The sequence below is a fragment of the Coregonus lavaretus genome (genome assembly GCF_964263955.1).
Source record: "Coregonus lavaretus genome assembly, chromosome: 3".
NCBI classification, from domain to species: domain Eukaryota; kingdom Metazoa; phylum Chordata; class Actinopteri; order Salmoniformes; family Salmonidae; genus Coregonus; species Coregonus lavaretus.
The window spans coordinates 4018881-4045321 of record NC_139990.1 but is presented as its reverse complement, the minus strand read 5'-3'; the positions used below and the strand labels follow the sequence as shown (position 1 = coordinate 4045321).

General features: G+C 42.1%; 1 protein-coding gene across 3 annotated transcripts in view; it reads left to right on the top strand.

Moving 5' to 3' along the window:
* The window catches only part of LOC311109130 (CCN family member 4-like), a 30948-nt gene that overhangs the window by 2082 nt on the left and 2425 nt on the right, over positions 1–26441 (top strand). The window contains exons 1-3 of one of the 3 annotated variants that reach the window (XM_084151946.1): positions 8415–8638; positions 24676–24964; positions 25364–25618. In XM_084151946.1, the coding sequence (XP_084008072.1) occupies positions 8549–8638; positions 24676–24964; positions 25364–25618 (634 nt within the window). In that variant the 5' untranslated portion in view covers positions 8415–8548. Of the gene's footprint in view, positions 1–8414; positions 8639–20838; positions 21164–24675; positions 24965–25363; positions 25619–26441 lie in introns of those variants that run through there. The other 2 variants (XM_084151947.1, XM_084151945.1) reach the window with 2 other exon arrangements.

Below are 26441 nucleotides of genomic sequence, written 5' to 3'. Positions count from 1 at the left end.
GTAAAGGAAAGAATGAATGGGGCCATGTATCGTGAGAATTTGAGTGAAAACCTCCTTCCATCAGCAAGGGCATTGAAGATGAAACGTGGCTGGGTCTTTCAGCATGACAATGATCCCAAACACACCGCCCGGGCAACAAATGAGTGGCTTCGTAAGAAGCATTTCAAGGTCCTGGAGTGGCCTAGCCAGTCTCCAGATCTCAACCCCATAGAAAATCTTTGGAGGGAGTTGAAAGTCTGTGTTACCCAGCGACAGCCCCAAAACATCACTGCTCTAGAGGAGATCTGCATGGAGGAATGGGCCAAAATACCAGCAACAGTGTGTGAAAACCTTGTGAAGACTTACAGAAAACGTTTGACCTGTGTCATTGCCAACAAAGGGTATATAACAAAGTATTGAGAAACTTTTGTTATTGACCAAATACTTATTTTCCACCATAATTTGCAAATAAATTCATAAAAAATCCTACAATGTGATTTTCTGGATTTTTTTTTCTCATTTTGTCTGTCATAGTTGACGTGTGCCTATGATGAAAATTACAGGCCTCTCTCATCTTTTTAAGTGGGAGAACTTGCACAATTGGTGGCTGACTAAATACTTTTTTCCCCCACTGTATTGTAAGTATAAAAGCAAAGCTTGTTTTCATATCATTTAAAAAAGCTTGAAAAAGTAGTGGAATGGGATAATGTGGTGTGTGAAGAATCCAATACTTGGGAGCACCTCCTCTAAGAGTATGAATTAGGCTGTTTGAGATAGTTTGAATCCTCAGCAACCTGAATACACATTGTTTGAAGTACAATAGACCAACATAACTAATGTAGTAGGTCAAATCTGTGTGCTGGAAAACCTTGGTAGAGCATGGGTGGAATAGGCATTGTGGTGCACATGTGAATTTCCCACACTGCAAACACTCTGGCTCAGCGCCAGCGTCTTTGATACATGTCTGAGCCAGGCATTCAACACAACAGAGAAAGAACAAGGCTGGTTGGAGTTTATATTGCAAGGAGGAACTGGACAGGACTCAAACTAAAGTTGGTGCCCAGTTTTTGATCCAAAAGTCAGTCAGATCCCAAAATGCGCCCTGAAATTCAAACAAAGTGTTATCAAGACAAGGAGCGTTATTTATCCACTTGTCAGTGCCAGTGTAATTTGACATACATGTATCTGATGAAGAGGTTAAATCTGACACTGAGCTTTGGTTAGTAAATGAGCTCAGCATTGCAGAGGACAGAGAGAAATGATGGCAGCCATACTTTTTATGTCAACAGTGAAGAGGTTCCAAATCACAGCTTGCCTCGTTCCAAATCTAGATCCTCTCGAATCATGTGTCAAAACGTCAAGCAGCAAGCATCCCATGATCTAGCCAGGATAATTTGTCTGTGTCCCAAATTGCACCCTTTTCCCTATGTAGTGCACTACTTTTGACCAGGGTGAATAGGGCTTTTTTTTGCCTATTGGGTTTTATTTTTCAAAGCGTCTTAGCATAGGCTCAAAACAATTATCTGTAAGGTCCCTCAGTCGAGTAGTGAATTTCAAGCACAATTTCAACCACAAGGACCAGGGAGGTTTTCCAATGTCTGGCAAAGAAGAGCACCGATTTGGTAAATGGTAAAAAAAAAAAAAAAAAAAAGCAGACACTGAATATCCCTTTGATCATGGTGAAGTTACTAATTAGGCTTTGGATGATGTATCAATACACCCAGTCACTAAAAAGATACAGGCGTCCTTCCTAATTCAGTTGCAGGAAACAGCTCAGGGATTTCATCATGAGGTGATTTTAGGGGAAAACTGAGGATGGATCAGCAACATTGTAGTTACTCCATAATACTAACCGTAACAACAGAGTGAAAAGATTGAAGCCTGTACATTATAAAAATATTCTGAAGCATGCATCCTGTTTGCAACAAGGCACTAAAGTAATACTGTGAAAAATGTGGCGAAACAATTTTGTCCTGAATACAAGGTGTTATGTTTGGAGCAAATCCAACACAACACAACACATCACTGAGTACCACTCTTTATATTTTCAAGCATGGTGGTGGCTACATCATGTTATGGGTATGCTTGTCATCGGCAAGGACTGGGGAGTTTTTCAGGATAAAAAGAAACAGAATGGAGCTCAGCACAGGCAAAATCCTATAGGAAAACCACCAGAAACAGGGAGACTAAATCTACACTGGAGCTGCTCACCAAGATGACAGTGAATGTTCCCTAGTGGCCTAGTTACAGTTTAGACTTTAATCTGTTTGAAGATCTATGGCAAGACCTGAAAATAGCTGTCTACCAATGATCAACAACCATCTTGACAGAGCTTGAATATTTTTTTAAAGAATAATGTGCAAATATTGCATAATCCAGGTGTGCAAAGCTCTTAGAGACATACCCAAAAAAGATTCACAGCTGTAATCGCTGCCAAAGGTGATTCTAACATGTATTGACTAAGGGGGGTGAATTATTACCGTATCAAGATATATTAGAGTTGTATTTTTCATTAAAAGTGCAGTGCAGTCAAAAACATGATTTATTTTTTTCACACTTTGACATTCAAATAACACTCTGGAATTGTGAAAATTATGATAATGCCCTTTTAGTGTATGAGCTTAAAAAATAAATAAAAAGATTTGGCATTTCAGTCTGTTCAGGTGGGATGGAGTTTTTGGCCCACAGCATGACATCACAATCTGATCTGATTATTCTGACCAATGAGCAGTTATCTTTTATTTGCATATGTATCCTCCTACTTTGAAGGGGTAAGCTGGATAGGCTCTAGAGTCTAGACGATCCTATCCGCCAATCAGAGCTGTGTATGTCAATATATTAGATTCAACACACCCATATGAGCGTTTAGATGTGTGGTCCTCTGTAGCTCAGCTGGTAGAGCACGGTGCTTGTAACGCCAAGGTAGTGGGTTCGATCCCCGGTACCACCCATACACAAAAAAATGATGCACGCATGACTGTAAGTCGCTTTGGATAAAAGCGTCTGCTAAATGGCATATTATTATTAGATGGCAAAAGGAGGCTCATGGAAAAAAATGGTAAAAAAGATATTTTCATGAAATAAACACACAATGATTTATTAGACATAGAGTGATGATATAAACATTGAATTAAAACGACTGCATGGGGGCTTTAATAAAACGACTCCATGGGGGCTTTAATAAAACGACTGCATGGGGGCTTTAATAAAACGACTGCATGGGGGCTTTAATAAAACGACTGCATGGGGGCTTTAATAAAACGACTGCATGGGGGCTTTAATAAAACGACTCCATGGGGGCTTTAATAAAACGACTGCATGGGGGCTTTAATAAAACGACTGCATGGGGGCTTTAATAAAACGACTGCATGGGGGCTTTAATAAAATCTTTTTTTGAACTTTTCTTCCACTTTGACATTACAGAATACTTTGTGTAGATTGTTGACACAGAATTCCTCATGAATCATTTTGGATTATCAGAGGGAGTAGTGAGTGATCTCCCGAATGGAAGTAATCTACTGAGGAAAACGTATATATTGAATGGAAATAATAAACTACTGATTTAGAGAGAAAATTATAACTCTTTAAAGTGTTTGAAATGAAAAAGTTAGGAATAATTTGCTAGCTTTAATATATGACAACTGCCCTTATTACCCTATCAAGACAGAGTGCTGTGACTGCTGGATCTTTAGCTGTGTGTGTGTGTGTGTGTGTGTGTGTGTGTGAGTGTGTGTGTGTGTGTGTGTGTGTGTGTGTGTGTGTGTGTGTGTGTGTGTGCGTGCAACCTATTTGTGTGTGTGTTTCCACATGTTTAGATAGAGGTTCTGAGTCGGTTGCTTTGGTCCCAGTGCCAGGGCACAGAGCCGATACTCTGAGACTTTTAAATAAAACAACTGTTGTTTTTGGCAAGACTGTGGCTCGCAAATGTTTGTGCAACGTGTCAGGACTTTCCATTCAACAACACATTGAGACATGAATGGCAATATCAACGTTGTTTATCTAAATGGCTGCAGTGTGTGTTACGCAGTCCACATTCTACAGTCTGCAGTCAGACCCTTCTTCACCGATGTTCTGGGTCAACCTCAGACAATAAGTGCTACATTACTGGCCTGGCTTTCACACAGAAGATGTCATCCAGAGTTATACTTTTGACTCATCTGTCCATAGAACATTCTTCCAAGAGTCTTGATGATCATCCAGGTTCTTTTTGACAAACTTGAGTCTACTTATTGGATGAGATGGGTTCCATTATGTCTGGAGAATACCAAACACTGCATTCCACAGTAAGAACCTCACACCAACGGTAAAGCATGGTGGTGGTAGTGTGATGGTTTCGGGATGCTTTGCTGCCTCAGGACCTGGACGACTTGCCTTAATAGAAGGAACCATGAATTCTGCTCTGTATTAGAGAACTCTACAGGAGAATGGCAGGCCATCCGTCTGTGAGCTGAAGCTGAAGCATAGCTGGGTCATGCAGCAAGACAATGATCCAAAACACACAATCTACAAAAAATGGTTAAAAACACATTTGAAGTTTTGGAATGACCTAGTCAAAGTCCAGACCTAATCCCAATTGAGATGTTGTTGCGGGACTTGAAAAGAGCAGTTCATGTTTGAAAACCAACAAATGTTGCTGAGTTGAAGCAGTTCTGCATGCAAGAGTGGGCCAGAATTCCTCCAATGTGAGAGACTGATCAACAACTACAGGAAGCATTTGGTTGCAGCTAAAGGTGGAGGAAGGAAAGTAACTACTACATTTACATTTTAGTCATTTAGCAGACGCTCTTATCCAGAGCGACTTACAGTTAGTGAGTGCATACATTTTTCATACTGGCCCCCTGTGGGAAACGAACCCACAACCCTGGCGTTGCAAGCGCCATGCTCTACCAACTGAGCTACAGGGGACCTACAACAACCCAAGCAGCTTTTAGATTCCCCAGGCCAGGCAGTATACTGCAGGACTTTAACATTTCATATAGCCTACCATTAATTCATCGCCTCTCCCCGGCTAGATCCCACCACCTGATTAATTCATCACAGCTAACCGACACTCAGCTGGAAGACTTTTCCTCAAAGACCTTTTGGGGCTTGAGAGGATTGGTCCAAAGAATGGTATTTCTGGGGATTTTAGGGGAAGTCCAATAAGGATGGATGGAGTTAGAATTGGAAATGGATGATGTGTTCTGTAAACAGAACAGTGTTAATGGTGCTCTGCAAAACATTTCTCTCTCCCTTCACTCTCTCTTTCTCTCAAAAGCTCCATCCCTCACCCATCTCTCTTTCACTTCCCACCTCCTCTCTCTCTCTCTCTCTCTCTCTCTCTCTCTCTCTGTCACTATCTCTCTCTCTCTCTCTCTGTCACTATCTCTCTCTCTCTCTCTGTCACTATCTCTCTCTCTCTCTCTCTGTCACTATCTCTCTCTCTCCTCTCTCTCTCTCTCTCTCTCTCTCTCTCTCTCTCTCTCTCTCTCTCTCTCTCTCTCTCTCTCTCTCTCTCTCTCTCTCTCACTCTCTCTCTCTCTCTCTCTCTCTCACTCTCTCTCTCTAGCTAGGTTTCAATCCAATTAGCGACAGGTTTTCATGTGAATATTTAAAAAATCTGCATAAAATCAAATTGACTTGTTGTGGATAAAAAACTGTGCGTGATAACACAGGGCACATAAAATTAACTTGTGCGGTTAAATTCCTATGTATTACCATGTATTACCATGTATTACCATGTATTACCATGTATTACCATGTATTACTATGTATTACCATGTATTTTCAACTCTACTGATCATTTTGTCACAATGCAAATAGCATTATGTAGTGAATGTGCCCACTCTGCACGTGCGCTCTAGCCAACAGCTGGCAGATACAGTGTGATAGGCTACCTACATGATGAAATTATTATGGACAAAAGAGGTAGATTTTATTTTGTCAAACGACAGCCAAGCATCGATCGTCATGTCACCAGAATAAGACCCTCGAAATGTATTGGAAAGGAGCATCAAGCTCATCACCGTGCATTTTCACCACCCTGTGAAGTTCATCTGTAGCCTAATAAACTGCATGGTTTCCCGAGTCGTAGTGGGAGGACCACACAACATGTCATCATGTGACTCCAAGTTTACTCATATGATTGTTATTCTGTCAATATTTGCACATAAAGGCGATTCGACCGCCATTTCTCGCATAATTAATTTGACAGACACAAAAAGATACCACCTTGTCTAGCATATTTTGTTTGTCGACATTTAGAAAGTTTAGCGACAAATTTGCAGTTTCCATCACGCCTGTTGTGAATTTTTTTATCCTATATGTACTTTACCCGATCCCTCTCTCTCTTTCTTTCTCTCTTTCCTCTCTCTCCTCTCTCTCTCTCTCTCTCTCTCTCCCTCCTTCTCCCTCCGATCCCTCTCTCTCTCTCTCCCTCTGATCTCGCTCTCTCTCTCCCTCTCTCTGTCTTGATAGTTAATAGCTAATAGTTCCCCAGTCTTTCTCTCTCTGCTCTGACTGTCGTCGGGGGAATAGGGGTATTGTCCTCATTATGTTTATCCTGTGACTCTCTCAGACTGCTCTAATGTCAACCCAGATGCACATTAGTGGACCAGCTTGCCTGTCCAAGTCTGGCTCCAACATGGGGCCCGGGGCCAATTTAAAACACAGCATAAACGTCAAATCAAATCAAATCAATTTTTATTGGCCACATGCGCCGAATACAACAGGTGTAGACATTACAGTGAAATGCTTACTTACAGCCCTTAACCAACAATGCATTTATTTTTTTATAAAAAAGTAAAATAAACAACAACAAAAAAGTGTTGAGAAAAAAAGAGCAGAAGTCAAATAAAATAACAGTAGGGAGGCTATATATACAGGGGGGTACCGGTGCAGAGTCAATGTGCGGGGGCACCGGCTAGTTGAGGTAGTTGAGGTAATATGTACATGTGGGTAGAGTTAAAGTGACTATGCATAAATAATTAACAGAGTAGCAGCAGCGTAAAAAGATGGGGTGGGGGTGGGGGTGGGGGGGCAGTGCAAATAGTCTGGGTAGCCATGATAAGCTGTTCAGGAGTCTTATGGCTTGGGGGTAGAAGCTGTTGAGAAGCCTTTTGGACCTAGACTTGGCACTCCGGTACCGCTTGCCATGCGGTAGCAGAGAGAACAGTCTATGACTAGGGTGGCTGGAGTCTTTGACAATTTTGAGGGCCTTCCTCTGACACCGCCTGGTATAGAGGTCCTGGATGGCAGAAAGCTTGGCCCCAGTGATGTACTGGGCCGTACGGACTACCCTCTGTAGTGCCTTGCGGTCGGAGGCCGAGCAGTTGCCATACCAGGTGGTGATGCAACCAGTCAGGATGCTCTCGATGGTGTAGCTGTAGAATTTTTTGAGGATCTGAGGACCCATGCCAAATCTTTTCAGTCTCCTGAGGGGGAATAGGCTTTGCCGTGCCCTCTTCACGACTGTCTTGGTGTGATTGGACCATGATAGTTCGTTGGTGATGTGGACACCAAAGAACTTGAAGCTCTCAACCTGTTCCACTACAGCCCCGTCGATGAGAATGGGGGCGTGCTCAGTCCTCTTTATCAGGACCCTGAACTGGTGCTGGTTTGAGAAGAACATTGGTAGTGCTGCTGCTTCATGTTTCTCTCCTCCTCCTTCACATCTTCATATCATGCTCTTCTTTTAAATACATTAGTTTGCGCTCATAAATTCCATGGCCAGTTTCTCATGCATGCTCAGCCTTTTTGTGTTTGTCCTCCGGCCTGGGTTAGTGACACAATCTTCCCTCCTGGCTGCTGCAGGTGTAGCGGGCTGATCTTTATCCTAAAGAATTATTACATTGCTGCATTAGACAACATTATTTATCAATTATTATTTTTTATTATGGGAGTGCAAGAGATTAATAACAACATTACATATTCCCTGCACATGTTGAATGTGTCCTAACAAATGAGGATAGGAACGGTCGCCCATCATAATAATGTTAAGTATTTATGCATAGTCACTTTAACTCTACCCACATGTACATATTACCTCAACTACCTCAACTAGCCGGTGCCCCCGCACATTGACTATGCAACGGTACCCCCCTGTATATATAGCCTCCCTACTGTCACTTTATTCTATTGTATATATAGCCTCCCTACTGTCACTTTATTTTTTACTTCTGCTCTTTTTTTCTCAACACTTTTTTGTTGTTGTTTTATTCTTACTTTTTTGTTTAAAATAAATGCACTGTTGGTTAAGGGCTGTAAGTAAGCATTTCACTGTAATGTCTGCACCTGTTGTATTCGGCGCATGTGACCAATAAAATTTGATTTGATTTGATTTGATTTGATCTGAACTGTCCAAATGGTGATCATCGGGGATACAGTGGGGGAAAAAAGTTTCCACCAGGGGTGCAACAATATTAGGAAGGTGTTCTTAATGTTTGGTATAATCAGTATATCTCATTAGGCTGTATGTCTTTTTAGATATAGGCCTATTGTAAATGTGTATTATTGTAGCATCATCATCTTTATTGCTAAAAGAAATACAAATACACACATAACTTTAAGCTACATATTCATTTGACAGGTAATGAACTGTCCATTGATCAGCACAGCAATTAATAAAACGGGACCATGTTTGCAAAACAAGTGTTTCTGCGCTTATGTCAATATTGCACAGGTAAGCTAACGGTGACAGAAATCAGGAATGCAGACAGGGTCTATAGACCTCTATAAATGATTTAATGTGTCCAACACACCACCACCTGTTGTTATGTTGGGCACATACTGACCAAAAAAATATGTTATAAAAAATGTATTTTCTCAATGACATGTATTGCTAAATAAATAGGTTTAATGAAATACAGGCAGGCACCACATTACTACAAGACAGAACAGCTCGCTCAATCAAGCATGATGGTACAGTGGGGGAAAAAAGTATTTAGTCAGCCACCAATTGTGCAAGTTCTCCCACTTAAAAAGATGAGAGAGGCCTGTAATTTTCATCCTAGGTACACGTCAACTATGACAGACAAATTGAGGAAAAAAAATCCAGAAAATCACATTGTAGGATTTTTAATGAATTTATTTGCAAATTATGGTGGAAAATAAGTATTTGTTCACCTACAAACAAGCAAGATTTCTGGCTCTCACAGACCTGTAACTTCTTCTTTAAGAGGCTCCTCTGTCCTCCACTCGTTACCTGTATTAATAGCACCTGTTTGAACTTGTTATCAGTATAAAAGACACCTGTCCACAACCTCAAACAGTCACACTCCAAACTCCACTATGGCCAAGACCAAAGAGCTGTCAAAGGACACCAGAAACAAAATTGTAGACCTGCACCAGGCTGGGAAGACTGACTCTGCAATAGGTAAGCAGCTTGGTTTGAATAAATCAACTGTGGGAGCAATTATTAGGAAATGGAAGACATACAAGACCACTGATAATCTCCCTCGATCTGGGGCTCCACGCAAGATCTCACCCCGTGGGGTCAAAATGATCACAAGAAAGGTGAGCAAAAATCCCAGAACCACACGGGGGGACCTAGTGAATGACCTGCAGAGAGCTGGGACCAAAGTAACAAAGCCTACCATCAGTAACACACTACGCCGCCAGGGACTCAAATCCTGCAGTGCCAGACGTGTCCCCCTGCTTAAGCCAGTACATGTCCAGGCCCGTCTGAAGTTTGCTAGAGTGCATTTGGATGATCCAGAAGAGGATTGGGAGAATGTCAGATGGTCAGATGAAACCAAAATAGAACATTTTGGTAAAAACTCAACTCGTCGTGTTTGGAGGACAAAGAATGCTGAGTTGCATCCAAAGAACACCATACCTACTGTGAAGCATGGGGGTGGAAACATCATGCTTTGGGGCTGTTGTTCTGCAAAGGGACCAGGACGACTGATCCGTGTAAAGGAAAGAATGAATGGGGCCATGTATCGTGAGATTTTGAGTGAAAACCTCCTTCCATCAGCAAGGGCATTGAAGATGAAATGTGGCTGGGTCTTTTAGCATGACAATGATCCCAAACACACCGCCCGGGCAACGAAGGAGTGGCTTCGTAAGAAGCATTTCAAGGTCCTGGAGTGGCCTAGCCAGTCTCCAGATCTCAACCCCATAGAAAATCTTTGAAGGGAGTTGAAAGTCTGTGTTGCCCAGCGACAGCCCCAAAACATCACTGCTATAGAGGAGATCTGCATGGAGGAATGGGCCAAAATACCAGCAACAGTGTGTGAAAACCTTGTGAAGACTTACAGAAAACGTTTGACCTGTGTCATTGCCAACAAAGGGTATATAACAAAGTCTTGAGAAACTTTTGTTATTGACCAAATACTTATTTTCCACCATAATTTGCAAATAAATTCATAAAAAATCCTACAATGTGATTTTCTGGATATTTTTTTCTCATTTTGTCTGTCATAGTTGACGTGTACCTATGATGGAAATTACAGGCCTCTCCCAACTTTTTAAGTGGGAGAACTTGCACAATTGGTGGCTGACTAAATACTTTTTTTCCCCACTGTACCTTCCAGGGGTTGCTGGCTATCAATGATACCGGTCAACAATTCCCATCTATCTCTGGTCTTACTGGGGGTCCGCCACAAATCTTGAAACATTCCCTACGAGCAACAGCATTTCATATTCTTTAAGTTGATTGTTGTGTTTTTCCACAGGACCTTAGGAAGGCAAGACAATATAGAAATTATGTTAGTAATTATGTATGATATTGTTTGTGTTACATTTCTGTCACACAAATACATTGTGTTACGTTTATGCCCCACTGTGTTGTGTTACACAAGAAAACTAACATTTCAAAGTGACAGTGTTGAAGTTGGCCAACAATAAATACAGTATCTTACCTGAAGTTGTTGTAGCCTCCTTTTGATGAGCTTTTAATTTGAGTTGAATTCATTACAGATGGTATTCCAGGCATTATTTTTCTTGTTTTCTGTTAATGAATCATGCTGTTTGTTCTCGATAATTGGGTGGTTTGACACAATTCGCTTCAAGGTTGTTTTTTTAAGTCACTGAAATTCTTTGAGCGTTTTTTTTTTTTACCTCCGTCCATTGTTTGGTTTAGGTGACTTGCTCCAATTCCACACAATGCTTATTTATTAGTGTCCCATCCCTGGTTTTTAAGCATCCTCAGGTCAGCACCATGTGCACATCGTTAATCTAATCAGGCATCACAAAGATTAACTGGTTAGTCCTTACTTACAGTGGCTTGCGAAAGTATTCACCCCCCTTGGCATTTTCCCTATTTTGTTGCCTTACAACCTGGAATTAAAATTGATTTTTGGGGGGTTTGTATCATTTGATTTACACAACATGCCTACCACTTTGAAGATGCAAAATAGTTTTTCTTGTGAAACAAACAAGAAATAAGACAAAAAAACAGAACTTGAGCGTGCATAACTATTCACCCCCCCAAAGTCAATACTTTGTAGAGCCACTTTTTGCAGCAATTACAGCTGCAAGTCTCTTGGGGTATGTCTCTATAAGCTTGGCACATCTAGCCACTGGGATTTTTGCCCATTCTTCAAGGCAAAACTGCTCCAGCTCCTTCAAGTTGGATGGGTTCCGCTGGTGTACAGCAATCTTTAAGTCATACCACAGATTCTCAATTGGATTGAGGTCTGGGCTTTGACTAGGCCATTCCAAGACATTTCAATGTTTCCTCTTAAATCACTCGAGTGTTGCTTTAGCAGTATGCTTAGGGTCATTGTCCTGCTGGAAGGTGAACCTCCGTCCCAGTCTCAAATCTCTGGAAGACTGAAACAGGTTTCCCTCAAGAATTTCTCTGTATTTAGCGCCATCCATCATTCCTTCAATTCTGACCAGTTTCCCAGTCCATGCTGATGAAAAACATCCCCACAGCATGATGCTGCCACCATCATGCTTCACTGTGGGGATGGTGTTCTCGGGGTGATGAGAGGTGTTTGGTTTGCGCCAGACATAGCGTTTTCCTTGATGGCCAAAAAGCTCAATTTTAGTCTCATCTGACCAGAGTACCTTCTTCCATATGTTTGGGGAGTCTCCCACATGCCTTTTGGCGAACACCAAACGTGTTTGCTTTTTCTTTTCTGTAAGCAATGGCTTTTTTCTGGTTACTCTTCTGTAAAGCCCAGCTCTGTGGAGTGTACGGCTTAAAGTGGTCTTATGGACAGATACTCCAATCTTCGCTGTGGAGCTTTGCAGCTCCTTCAAGGTTATCTTTGGTCTCGTTGTTGCCTCTCTGATTAATGCCCTCCTTGCCTGGTCCGTGAGTTTTGGTGGGCGGCCCTCTCTTGGCAGGTTTGTTGTGGTGCCATATTCTTTAAAAATTTAAATAATGGATTTAATGGTGTTCCGTTGGATGTTCAAAGTTTCGGATATTCTTTTATAACCCAACCCTGATCTGTACTTCTCCACAACTCCCTGGCCTGTTTGGAGAGCTCCTTGGTCGTCATGGTGCCGCTTGCTTGGTGGTGCCCCTTGCTTAGTGTTGTTGCAGACTCTGGGGCCTTTCAGAACAGGTGTATATATACTGAGATCATCTGACAGATCATGTGACACTTAGATTGCACACAGGTGGACTTTATTTAACTAATTATGTGACTGAAGGTAATTGGTTGCACCAGATCTTATTTAGGGGCTTCATAGCAAAGGGGGTGAATACAGGCGTGGTCAAACGTTTTCAGAATGACACAAGTATTGGTCTTCACAAAGTTCGCTGCTTCAGTGTTATGAGATATTTTTGTCAGTTGTTACTATGGTATACTGAAGTATAATTACAAGCATTCCATAAGTGTCAAAGGCTTTTATTGACAATTACATTTAGTTTATGCAAAGAGTCAATATTTGCAGTGTTGACCCTTCTTTTTCAAGACCTCTGCAATCTGCCCTGGCATGATGTCAATTAACTTCTGGGCCACATCCTGACTGATGGCAGCCCATTCTTGCATAATCAATGCTTGGAGTTTGTCAGAATTTGTGGGTTTTTGTTTGTCCACCCGCCTCTTGAGGATCGACCACAAGTTCTCAATGGGATTAAGGTCTGGGGAGTTTCCTGGGCATGGACCCAAAATGTCGATGGTTTGTTCCCCGAGCCACTTAGTTATCACTTTTTGCCTTATGGCAAGGTGCTCCATCATGCTGGAAAAGGCATAGGTCGTCACCAAACTGTTCTTGGATGGTTGGGAGAAGTTGCTCTTGGAGGATGTGTTGGTACCATTCTTTATTCATGGCTGTGTTCTTAGGCAAAATTGTGAGTGAGCCCACTCCCTTGGCTGAGAAGCAACCCCACACATGAATGGTCTCAGGATGCTTTACTGTTGGCATGACACAGGACTGATGGTAGCGCTCACCTTGTCTTCTCCGGACAAGGTGTTTTCCGGATGCCCCAAACAATCGGAAAGGGGATTCATCAGAGAAAATGACTTTACCCCAGTCCTCAGCAGTCCAATCCCTGTACCTTTTGCAGAATATCAGTCTGTCTCTGATGTTTTTTCTGGAGAGAAGTGGCTTCTTTGCTGCCCTTCTTGACACCAGACCATCCTCCAAAAGTGTTCGCCTCACTGTGCGTGCAGATGCACTCACACCTGCCTGCTGCCATTCCTGAGCAAGCTCTGCAATGGTGGTGCCCCGATCCCGCAGCTGAATCAACTTTAGGAGACGGTCCTGGCGTTTGCTGGACTTTCTTGGGCGCCCTGACGCCTTCTTCACAACAATTGAACCTCTCTCCTTGAAGTTCTTGATGATCCGATAAATGGTTGCTTTAGGTGCAATCTTACTAGCAGCAATATCCTTGCCTGTGAAGCCCTTTTTGTGCAAAGCAATGATGACGGCACGTGTTTCCTTGCAGGTAACCATGGTTAAGAGAGGAAGAACAATGATTTCAAGCACCACCCTCCTTTTAAAACTTCCACTCTGTTATTCTAACTCAATCAGCATGACAGAGTGATCTCCAGCCTTGTCTTCGTCAACACTCTCACCTGTGTTAACGAGAGAATCACTGACATGATGGCAGCTGGTCCTTTTGTGGCAGAGCTGAAATGCAGTGGAAATGTTTTTGGGGGATTAAGTTCATTTTCATGGCAAAGAGGGACTTTGCAATTAATTGCAATTCATATGATCACTCTTCATGACATTCTGGAGTATATGCAAATTGCCATCATCAAAACTGAGGCAGCAGACTTTGTGAAAATTAGTATTTGTGTCATTCTCAAAACTTTTGACCACGACTGTACATATGCACGCATCGCTTTTCCGTTATTTATTTTTTAGAATTTTTTTAAACAAGTTATTTTTTTCACTTCACCAATTTGGACTATTTTGTGTATGTCCATTACATGAAATCCAAATAAAAATCAATTTAAATTACAGGTTGTAATGCAAAAAAATAGGAAAAACGCCAAGGGGAATGAATACTTTTGCAAGGCACTGTACCTTAGTCTATAACTAATTAATCTGAAGTTAGTCAACGTCTCAGAAAGCCATTTTTTTAATCGGGATTAATTTAAGTAGAATTAGCTTAGTCCTGATTTCAATTAAGCTCTGTCCGTGAAACCGCCCCTACAAGTTAAAAATGTCCTGCATTGCAGCAAAGCTCTCCTGCATTAGGACGATCAGATTAATATTCTACATCTGTAGGCCTGTGTATATATATATACATTTACATTTTACATTTACGTCATTTAGCAGACGCTCTTATCCAGAGCGACTTACAAATTGGTGCATTCACCTTATAGCCAGTGGGATAACCCCTTTTCATTTTTTTTTATATATATATATATATATTCAGTGGGGAGAACAAGTATTTGATACACTGTCGATTTTGCAGGTTTTCCTACTTACAAAGCATGTAGAGGTCTGTAATTTTTATCATAGGTACACTTCAACTGTGTGAGATGGAATTTAAAACAAAAATCCAGAAAATCACATTGTATGATTTTTAAGTAATTAATTTGCATTTTATTGCATGACATAAGTATTTGATCACCTACCAACCAGTAAGAATTCCGGCTCTCACAGACCTGTTAGTTTTTCTTTAAGAAGCCCTCCTGTTCTCCACTCATTAACTGTATTAACTGCACCTGTTTGAACTCGTTACCTGTATAAAAGACACCTGTCCACACACTCAATCAAACAGACTCCAACCTCTCCACAATGGCCAAGAGCAGAGAGCTGTGTAAGGACATCAGGGATAAAATTGTAGACCTGCACAAGGCTGGGATGGGCTACAGGACAATAGGCAAGCAGCTTGGTGAGAAGGCAACAACAGTTGGCGCAATTATTAGAAAATGGAAGAAGTTCAAGATGACGGTCAATCACCCTCGGTCTGGGGCTCCATGCAAGATCTCACCTCGTGGGGCATCAATGATCATGAGGAAGGTGAGGGATCAGCCCAGAACTACACGGCAGGACCTGGTCAATAACCTGAAGAGAGCTGGGACCACAGTCTCAAAGAAAACCATTAGTAACACACTACGCCGTCATGGATTAAAATCCTGCAGCGCACGCAAGGTCCCCCTGCTCAAGCCAGCGCATGTCCAGGCCCATCTGAAGTTTGCCAATGACCATCTGGATGATCCAGAGGAGGAATGGGAGAAGGTCATGTGGTCTGATGAGACAAAAATAGAGCTTTTTGGTCTAAACTCCACTCGCCGTGTTTGGAGGAAGAAGAAGGATGAGTACAACCCCATCCCAACCGTGAAGCATGGAGGTGGAAACATCATTCTTTGGGGATGCTTTTCTGCAAAGGGGACAGGACAACTGCATCGTATTGAGGGGAGGATGGATGGGGCCATGTATCGCGAGATCTTGGCCAACAACCTCCTTCCCTCAGTAAGAGCATTGAAGATGGGTCGTGGCTGGGTCTTCCAGCATGACAACGACCCGAAAAACACAGCCAGGGCAACTAAGGAGTGGCTCCGTAAGAAGCATCTCAAGGTCCTGGAGTGGCCTAGCCAGTCTCCAGACCTGAACCCAATAGAAAATCTTTGGAGGGAGCTGAAAGTCCGTATTGCCCAGCGACAGCCCCGAAACCTGAAGGATCTGGAGAAGGTCTGTATGGAGGAGTGGGCCAAAATCCCTGCTGCAGTGTGTGCAAACCTGGTCAAGACCTACAGGAAACGTATGATCTCTGTAATTGCAAACAAAGGTTTCTGTACCAAATATTAAGTTCTGCTTTTCTGATGTATCAAATACTTATGTCATGCAATAAAATGCAAATTAATTACTTAAAAATCATACATTGTGATTTTCTGGATTTTTGTTTTAGATTCCGTCTCTCACAGTTGAAGTGTACCTATAATAAAAATTACAGACCTCTACATGCTTTGTAAGTAGGAAAACCTGCAAAATCGGCAGTGTATCAAATACTTATTCTCCCCCCTGTATATGGTGAATTGATCTTGTCATGGATCCAACTGTACAAAAGTATTGTATGTTTTATCAAGGAACAATTTTCATATGACCTCTTCCTTTCTTTTGAGTTGTCTTGCTGCTGTACACTCACTGGATGATGATGTATCCTACTTGACTTTGAAACCAAAGTCTTTCCAGAACTGAGTTGAATTTCAAGGCGTTCTCAGCTCAGGACAAAAGAGCTATGAAACTCTAATAAGGGATTTTCAGTTTTTTATAGCGCACTACTTTTGACCAGGGCCCATAGGGCATTGGTCACAAGGAGTGCACTATATAGAGAATAGGGTGTCATTTGGGATGCACACCAAAAGTACAGGGACTTTAAGACATGGACAGCCAGGCTGATTCTACAGTCAGGCCATTTATGAAACTGGTTTCTGCATCACTCAACCCATCAGATCAAACCCTTCTTTAATGGTCCATGGTAGAGATAGGCTAGTCCCTTAGAACAGTCCCTTATTAATCAAATGTCTCAGAGTTGGAGTGCTGATTTAGAGTCAGTTTAGCCTTTTAGATCACATTTAATAAGAATACATGGACATGGAGGAACTGATCCTAGATCAGCACTCTTTGTGAATAACTTTAACCATTAGGAACTGTATATGACAAGAAAATGACCTTAGGTCAGCCAACTCTCATTGAGCTGAAGCATAGGTCAGCCAACTCTCATTTGGCTGAAGGATAGGTCAGCCAACTCTCATTGGGCTGAAGCATAGGTCAGCCAACTCTCATTGGGCTGAAGCATAGGTCAGCCAACTCTCATTGGGCTGAAGCATAGGTCAGCCAACTCTCATTGGGCTGAATCATAGGTCAGCCAACTCTCATTTGGCTGAAGCATAGGTCAGCCAACTCTCATTGAGCTGAAGCATAGGTCAGCCAACTCTCATTTGGCTGAAGGATAGGTCAGCCAACTCTCATTTGGCTGAAGCATAGGTCAGCCAACTCTCATTGGGATGAAGCATAGGTCAGCCAACTCTCATTGGGCTGAAGCATAGGTCAGCCAACTCTCATTGGGCTGAAGCATAGGTCAGCCAACTCTCATTGGGCTGAAGCATAGGTCAGCCAACTCTCATTGGGCTGAATCATAGGTCAGCCAACTCTCATTTGGCTGAAGCATAGGTCAGCCAACTCTCATTGGGCTGAAGCATAGGTCAGCCTACTCTCATTGGGCTGAAGCATAGGTCAGCCAACTCTCATTGGGCTGAAGCATAGGTCAGCCAACACTCATTGAGCTGAAGCATAGGTCAGCCAACTCTCATTTGGCTGAAGGATAGGTCAGCCAACTCTCATTTGGCTGAAGCATAGGTCAGCCAACTCTCATTGGGATGAAGCATAGGTCAGCCAACTCTCATTGGGCTGAAGCATAGGTCAGCCAACTCTCATTGGGCTGAAGCATAGGTCAGCCAACTCTCATTGGGCTGAAGCATAGGTCAGCCAACTCTCATTGGGCTGAATCATAGGTCAGCCAACTCTCATTTGGCTGAAGCATAGGTCAGCCAACTCTCATTGGGCTGAAGCATAGGTCAGCCTACTCTCATTGGGCTGAAGCATAGGTCAGCCAACTCTCATTGGGCTGAAGCATAGGTCAGCCAACACTCATTGAGCATAGCACATTCATCATCCTATACTTAAAGCAAGGTGGTAGTCAACATGGCTGTTATTACTAGGGCCATGTGTTTTGCGCAGTCATGTGATATACCTGGATTTTAATATTGATTTAAAGCTTTTTCATTTAACTGTCCCCTTTTCTTTTTCTGTCAGACGGTCCAGCACCGTCCTCTGACAATTGTTTACATAGTCATCCGAATCTCTTCACCACATGCAGTTTGATAACGCAGGTGCAGTTTTTGATTGACATTTTTATGATGCACAGCTTCACACTGAATGCCACTATTGTGTTAAAACTCAAATGAGTAGCAGATGCATGATGAATGGTTTATCACCGGTATACTAGGTGAAATGTGTTCAGTCCTGGTGTTATCCTCTGGCAGTGGATAGTGACAATGTTTACTGGGCCAGAGAAGAGGACAAGATGTGTGTGCGTGTGCATGTGTGTGCTCTGAGGGGTAAGGTGTGTGTGTGTGTGTGTGTGTGTGTGTGTGTGTGTGTGTGTGTGTGTGTGCGCGCTCTGAGGGGTAAGGTGTGTGCGTGTGTGTGTGTGTGTGTGTGTGCTCTGAGGGGTAAGGTGTGTGTGTGCTCTGAGGGGTAAGGTGTGTGTGTGTGTGTGTGTGTGTGTGTGTGTGTGTGTGTGTGTGTGTGTGTGTGTGTGTGTGTGTGTGTGTGTGTGTGTGTGTGTGTGTGTGTGTGTGTGTGTGTGCTCTGAGGGGTAAGGTTGACGTGGTAAGTGTGAAACACCTCTCAGATCCCCTCAGAGCCTGACAGTCCTGTGCTGGGGTTAGGATGCTGATGGTAAATCATGATAATAGGGCTTCAGGCATGTGACACATTGCTCCATGACATTGTGGTCTATTCTTTCTCTTTCTCTTTCTCTTTCTCCATGACTATTATCTCTCTCTCTCTCTCTCTCTCTCTCTCTCTCTCTCTCTCTCTCTCTCTCTCTCTCTCTCTCTCTCCATGACTATTTTCTCTCACACGCTCTCTCTCTCTCTCTCTCTCTCTCTCTCTCTCTCTCTCTCTCTCTCTCTCTCTCCATGACTCTCTCTCTCTCTCTCTCTCTCTCTCTCTCTCTCTCTCTCTCTCTCTCTCTCTCTCTCTCTCTCTCTCTCTCTCTCTCTCTCTCTCTCGCTCTCTCGCTCTCTCTGGCTTTATACATGTCCATAATACACCAATCAAAGCCTTTCTTTGGTTCAGTACAACAAGGTTTTTCCATAGTGTGTAGACCAGCAGACAGTCACAATTGGTCAGGAGTGAGAACTCCCTGTGTTGGAGAGTGTGAGCTGTCTGTCCTAAAGTGACTCTGTGTCTCAGAAATAACCAACTTTCACATAAATCAGTTTCCTTAACACATTTTCCACACCAAAGGCAATGTAAAAAATGTCATTTAACATCAAAACCCGTTAATTCCAGACATTTAAAAATAGGAGTTATAAAGACATGATGAACATGGTGGATGACATCATTGTCTTCCTGAACTGAACATCTGTGAACCAGACAAGTATTCAACCTGACACGTTTCATTGAATTCCCATAGGTTAGATTCTTAACTTTGAGGGGAAATTCAACTCACCTTGGTGGTCAAATGAAAACATCATAAACGACTTCTCCCTTCTTTAGAGATTGTAGGCCTATCCCTCCCTAGTCATACAGCTACACAGAATTGGGGGCTGTTCCAACTTGAAGTGTCATTCCCCTCTCCAACGTAAAAAATATATTCACACGACTTGTCCTTGTTCTGTAAAGACAATTGTACACACTCCCCCCTCATACAATCAACTCAAAAATAATGTTCCACAAACTGGTATCTGTGCCAATGCACCACAACCAGTAAGCAAAGCATACCAATTTCAGGCACTTCAACATTATGGTATGTGGCAATATTATTTTAGGACGACTTGGGAGAATGATGATCCACAACAGAATAGCGCTTCTCAGTATCAGAACATAAAATACAGCCAGACTGTAAACTTCGAGAGTAGACCCACAGCTGGTCCAAATGGAATGAATGGAATGAAATATTCAAATCACTGTTATTGTTAATCAAATGAGATTTTCACTGCAGTAGAATTTTGGATTCACTTGAAAACAATAATGCAATTATTCATTGCAATAATTGTATTGTCCCTAAACAAGATGAATAGGGGAGCTTTTTGAGCTGTGTGTCTCATGTCTTCACTGTTCTTTCATGAGCAATCCTTCTACCCCCCCCCCCCCCCCCCCCCAAAATTGTAAAGTGGTTATCCCACTGGCTATAGGGTGAACGCACCAATTGGTGAGTCGCTCTGGATAAGAGCGTCTGCTAAATGACGTAAATGTGCCCTTGAGCAAGGCACTTAACCCTAATTGCTCCTGTAAGTCGCTCTGGATAAGAGCGTCTGCTAAATGACTAAAATGTAAATGTAAATGTAAGCAATGACGCACCTGACCTCTCCGTTTATAATGAAAATTGGTGTGGCTTTGAATGAATTTATGTGTAGTATGATTGCTAGTTAGCATATTGTAGATCTGGACAAACGATCCACCTACCACTATTGTCACTATGAATGATGGATAGAGGGCAGTTAGACTGGTAGACTACATTGACCTGTGTTATAGTTAGCACAAGGAAAAGCATAGTGCATAAGCGAAGTGCCTAGACACCTTGATATAGGGGAGGCACAAGCACAGGAAATGTAGGTTGGATGGAATAAATTATATAGTAAAACCTGCAAAAGGGGAACGTAAACTATGCCCAATAAAAAAACACATAACCCTCCCCAAAGAAAAAAAGTTTGACAATCCTCCCCTATTTTGGAACCCCCCCAATATGTCGAACTGTCCCTTATAGACAAGCCACCTCATTCATGACAAGCTTTCGTGCCTGAGGAGCAGCGTGCCTGAGGAGCAGCGGGTGAGAGTGGAGGAGAGGGGAAAAAATCTGAGTGCTCTGCTAGAAAAATGCGGGGCTCGTCCTAAAACCTGACGTCAGCAGCACGCGCTTTAATAACGTCTCCAGTCCCAGTCCGAGACAGTGGTCCTCGCGGAGGAGATGACAACTAGAAGAATGCCTGAGACTTGTGGAGTGCAAAATATTTTGTTTTTAGAAATGGAATAATTCTGGGTTCAATGAATTTAAAATTCCTAACCAGTGATGAGCTGGCTCCTGATGTGGATTCTTATAGCAGCTGGGATTCAAAAGGTGAGAAAGTGTCATCATAAAACGTTTTATTAACACATGGTTTGGACCTTATTTAGCAAATATATTTCTTTCTGAAGTACCAGACCCGACTCTTATGATTTATTAGGCCTAAATCATTGAATGTGCTAATTTCCAGTGGTGGAAAATTTACTCAATTGTCATACTTGAGTAGAAGTAAAGATACCTTAATATAAAATTACTCAAGTAAAAGTGAAAGTCACCTGGTAAAATACTACTTGAGTAAAAGTCTAAAAGTATTTGGTTTTAAATATACTTAAGTATAAACGGTAAATGCCATTGCTCAAATATACTTAAGTATCAAAAGTAAAAGTATAAATCATGTCAAATTCCTTATATTAAGCAAACCAGATGGCACAATTTCATGTGTTTTTTTATTTACTTACAGCCAGGGATGTTCTGTTGATAACTGTGAATTGGACAATTTTCCTGTCCTGCTAAGCACTCAAAATGTAACAAGTAATTCTTGGTGTCAGAGAAAGTGTCAGGAATGTAGTGATGTAAAAATAAAAGTAATCAAAAATATAAATAGTAAAGTACAGATCAGCAAAACAAACTACTTAAGTAGTACTTTAAAGTATTTTTACTGAAGTACTTTACACCACTGCTAATTTCCAATTAGAAAATAAACATAGTCGCTAACGATGAAAAAGCTATATTGAATAATGATTGGCCTACCAATATGCAATTCCTTAGTCACCATTTAGGCTTCAGAATCAGAGAAGATCATTCTGTAGAACGTTTCCACTAAAATCACCAGGCATTCCTTTTTTTCATCCCATTCTTCGTTGTACTTTACTGCCACCCTGTGGCTATGTGGAGTCACGTTTTGCATTTTACTCTAGATTCCACAAGTTCTTGGAAAATACTGTAATTAGCATGGCCTCAACAAACAGCAAGGTTTATTAACATTTATTTTTTATTGTCCTCCTGAAATATTTAAAAGAAACTCAATAGACTTCAAAAGTTAAAACTGCTCACACCGTCTCTGATTCGCTGGGCTCAAACTTATGTTATATCACTCACACTCCATCAAAATGCATTCAGCTTGCACTTTCTCAACCTGACAGCATGCTGCATGTGTGACTCACCATTGGTCATTTCACCCAGGCTTGGCAGGAGTTAGAGGTCAAACCAGTAGAACACTCAGTGTGTTCTGACCAATATGACAGGAATGTCAAGGTCACATTAGAAGTCAATCAAGATAATTGACAATTGATTGATCACTTTTTCAGTCTCAGCACTTTACAGCATTTTATGTTATATGTCTGTTTAAGGTCACAAGGTCAAACAAAGGTCACACAAAGGGTCAAAAGGTTATAACTCTGAACATGTCATGGTATTCACGTTCATCTCAATTCCAATTTCAGCTGCCTAGATATGATGGGGGTTAGGAATGATGCAACTATGCATTAATGTCCCTAAACATGGAATGTAAACCGACATGCACAAATCTTCTCATCCCATCAGAAAACCCAGTTTAACTTCCTGTTATGCCATATGTATATGTATATTATGACATTATTGAGTACTCTCGCTACTTTTTCTTCCTTTTTAGATTAAAGAAGGAAAGCTACATGAAGAAGACAAACTGTTAATGTCATGATCAGTTGTTGTTGTGGTCCATGTTGGTTTCATCCCCTTGAGAAACACCCACAGAACGCACTGTGAGGCGTAAAGTGACATTTTGTTGTGAGTCCCAAATGGCACCCTAATCCCTGTATAGTGCACTACTTTTGAGCAGAGCCCATACTGCTCTGGTCAAAAGTAGCGCACTATATAGGGAACAGAGTGCCATTTGGGACGTATCCGTGTTCTCTGATGTTGTTGTTGTGTAATTGACTGAGCCTGATGACAGCTGACTAGGCTTCAGCAGCAGAACTACTTGGATACTGGCACTCTGCTACACCCAGGATTAAACCTCATTGATCTGTATTAAACCCCTTATGCACGTCATCAATTTACTATTTATTAACAGATTTCTATTAGAAAACCCTAAAGGAAACGGATGGGCTGCCAAGAACAAGCTTAGGAGAACAAATATGAGCAACCTATAACATGATTAAGGTGTATTTTTTTTACAATTAATTAATTGGAGATTAATTGTGTGTGTATAATTTACCTGGATTAGAAGCTCTTTGGTTTTATAATATTAAACATGTTGAGGCTGAAATTTAATTAGAGAGGTTTAATAGAGAACTATACCCTGCAGTAACCGGTATGGGAATCTCCAAGACAAGTTTGTTAAGCAGTGTTGTTCCACCCGTAGCCAGTCTGAGCCAGCGGACAGGCCAGTTTCCTCTGAAGGGGCTCATACAGTCTGGATCCAAGACCAACCGCCATTTGTTTGGTTGTAAAACTCTCCCTGGTGGCTTGTTCAGACAGCACATCTGTTTATGAGTGCTTTAAAAATGTTCTGTTTATGATCTTGGCATGAATATATACAGTTTGTTCAGGCAATATTCATGAGGTGAAATGTTGGACACATTTTATTGGAATTGTTTTGTCACTTCAGCTGAGAATATACTTTTATATTTTCAATGAAACAATATGATAAATGGGCAGAATAATATGTAGACAGGGATAAAATATTACTTAGACTAACCTGCGTCATATTGATGATATCATTTTTTCAAATGTAGCCTTGGCCATGGGACAGGAATACTAACTCAAGACCTGGGGAATGGCAGATAGCCTAGCGGTTAAGAGCGTTGGGCCAAGAACTGAGAGGTCACTGGTTCGAATCCCCAAGCTGACTAAGTGTGTCTTTGAGCAAGCCAATTCATCCTAATTGCTCTGGGTAAATGCGTTGCCTAAATGACTAAAACGTGATTGTCTCTCCATTACCCTGTAATTGAACCTTTCTGTTATTGGTAGTTTAGTGGTTAAGAGCGTTGTGCCAGTAATTGAAAGGTCGCTGGTTCTAATCCCCGAGCCGACTAGGTGAAAAATCTGCCGATGTGCCCTTGAGCAAGGCACTTAACCCTAATTGCTCTGGATAAGAGCGTCTGCTAAATGACTAAATTGTACAATCTGACAGCCCTAAAAATAATCAAATTAAACTTTATTTGTCACATGCGCCGACCTTTTAGCACATTCAGGAGGTGCAACACTTATCTAGCCCTGTAGGGGATTTGGGTCTATTACGTCAGGGAGTTAGTTAGGACAGGTTGGAAATGAAAATATTAAGGACATGAAGCTAATTATGACTTTGTTCCTTGGGGTGAATTAATACTGCTTATGTAACAGACTATTATTCCCCTGTAACTGTTGCTGCTTCAACCGAATGCTAAGAAGTGTTTTTAATTGTCCCAGCTATGGTAGCCTACTCAGAAAACATACATATTTGATGCTTTAGGGATGTCTGTTCTCTACCTACATGGTTTATTGTGTTACCCAAGGTCATAGCGTTTGACCGTACCAAACTAAAATATGTATTATGTACAGTGTATCAAAGTGCATGACACTAACTCCTCTCTGTCCCTCACATCTAGGCCTACTCCCAGACCCAGAATTCCACTGCAATGCTGCCCCTAGCAGAACCCACAGACCTAGAGCCGTACAACCGGACCCAGTACTGCCACTGGCCCTGTGAGTGCCCCCCGGTCCTCCCCTCCTGCCCCCCAGGGGTGAGCCTGCTCATGGACGGCTGTGACTGCTGCAAGGCCTGCGCCAGGCAGGCGGGGGAGGTGTGCAACGAGGCAGACGCCTGTGACTACCATAAGGGACTGTACTGTGACTACAGCTCGGACAAGCCTAGGTACGAAAAAGGAGTGTGTGCCTGTAAGTGTCAATCTAACCTACTGAAGACTGTTGTCTTACATCAGATCGCGTCACTCCTACGCCACACTTGTCCCTCAACCGAGTGTAGGCGGAATCGACCCGCTATCTGACGTAAGACAATGACTTAAGACACCAGTTATAAGTCACAGTAACACTGCTATGATCGTATCCCAGCACACTAATTGCAAATCTAGTAAAGTGTAATCCTCGAAGAAAATGAGAAATGCAATGACAAAGTAACAATTATCAAAGGAAATCATATTACCCGATGTCATGACATGTTCGTTTTTGTTCAGACATCACTAAAAACAAAAGCTGCTACATTACCTTGTCATCGTTACCTTATTCACTGTGTGTCTCTCTGTGATGTAAGACTGCTGTCCTGACCTTCTTTGACAGATATGGTTGGTACGGGCTGTGAGCATGACGGTGTGATCTACCGGAATGGGCAGAGCTTCAAGCCCAGCTGTAAATACCAGTGTCTGTGTGTGAACGGGGCCATCGGGTGCGTGACCCTGTGTACAGACTCCCAGCCTCCCCGGGTGTGGTGCCAGAACCCGAGGAGGGTTAAGATCCCCGGACGCTGCTGTGAACAGTGGATCTGTGACGAGCCCAAGAAGGGGAGGAAGACTGCTCCAAGACATGCAGTGGAGGGTAGGACACAGATCCATCAATCAATCAATCAATCAATCAATCAATCAAGGTTAAGTTCATGTTTTATTATGCCCTTTGAAAGTATCATAATATGTACATAGGGATGTGTTTTGTAAGAGCTCTCAACAATCAATAATTGAATCAATCAATCATCAATGGTGGCTGGTGTCACTTTAAATGAGAGGACATGCTCTTACTATTAGCTGGAATGGAATGAATGGAACAGTATGATACCATCCCATTCCAGTCATTACTATGAGCTGTCCTCCCGTCACCAGCATCCACTGCAGTCTGATACAGTTGACATTGTATGTATTGAGAATCTTAAAACACTATAATAACACAGGTGCATATTGGGTATTACTTTGTGAATTGTGAAGCAAAATAGTTTAAGGACTTGAGAGTAGCTCACAGGAAGTACTGCTGTTGCAGCAGTATGTTGTGTGGGCTCTTGGAACAATATCAGCGGTGGACTAGGTTGTTACTCCAGGGAGGACCAGAGGTGCCGCTGTGTAAGAAAAGACCAAACCCTTTTCCTGTACGCTCTCTCTCTCTCCCGCTCTGTGTGTCTCAGTGTTATTTTTGGGTAGTTCAAGTGCTCAGCGATCCTGGCCAGTAGTGTGCAAAGCCAAAAGAGAACTTGGATTTACTAGGGAATGTTTGTTTTGGTTAAAAATACAAAATAGCAACGAGACCTGTCACCCTTGCACAACTTAACTATCAATCTTGAAGGTAAAAGCACTTCTCATGGCAACAAGCTATTAGGTCCAGTTTTGATGAATAATTATATCACTGCCCATATTCAATTGTTATTATTCTCTCT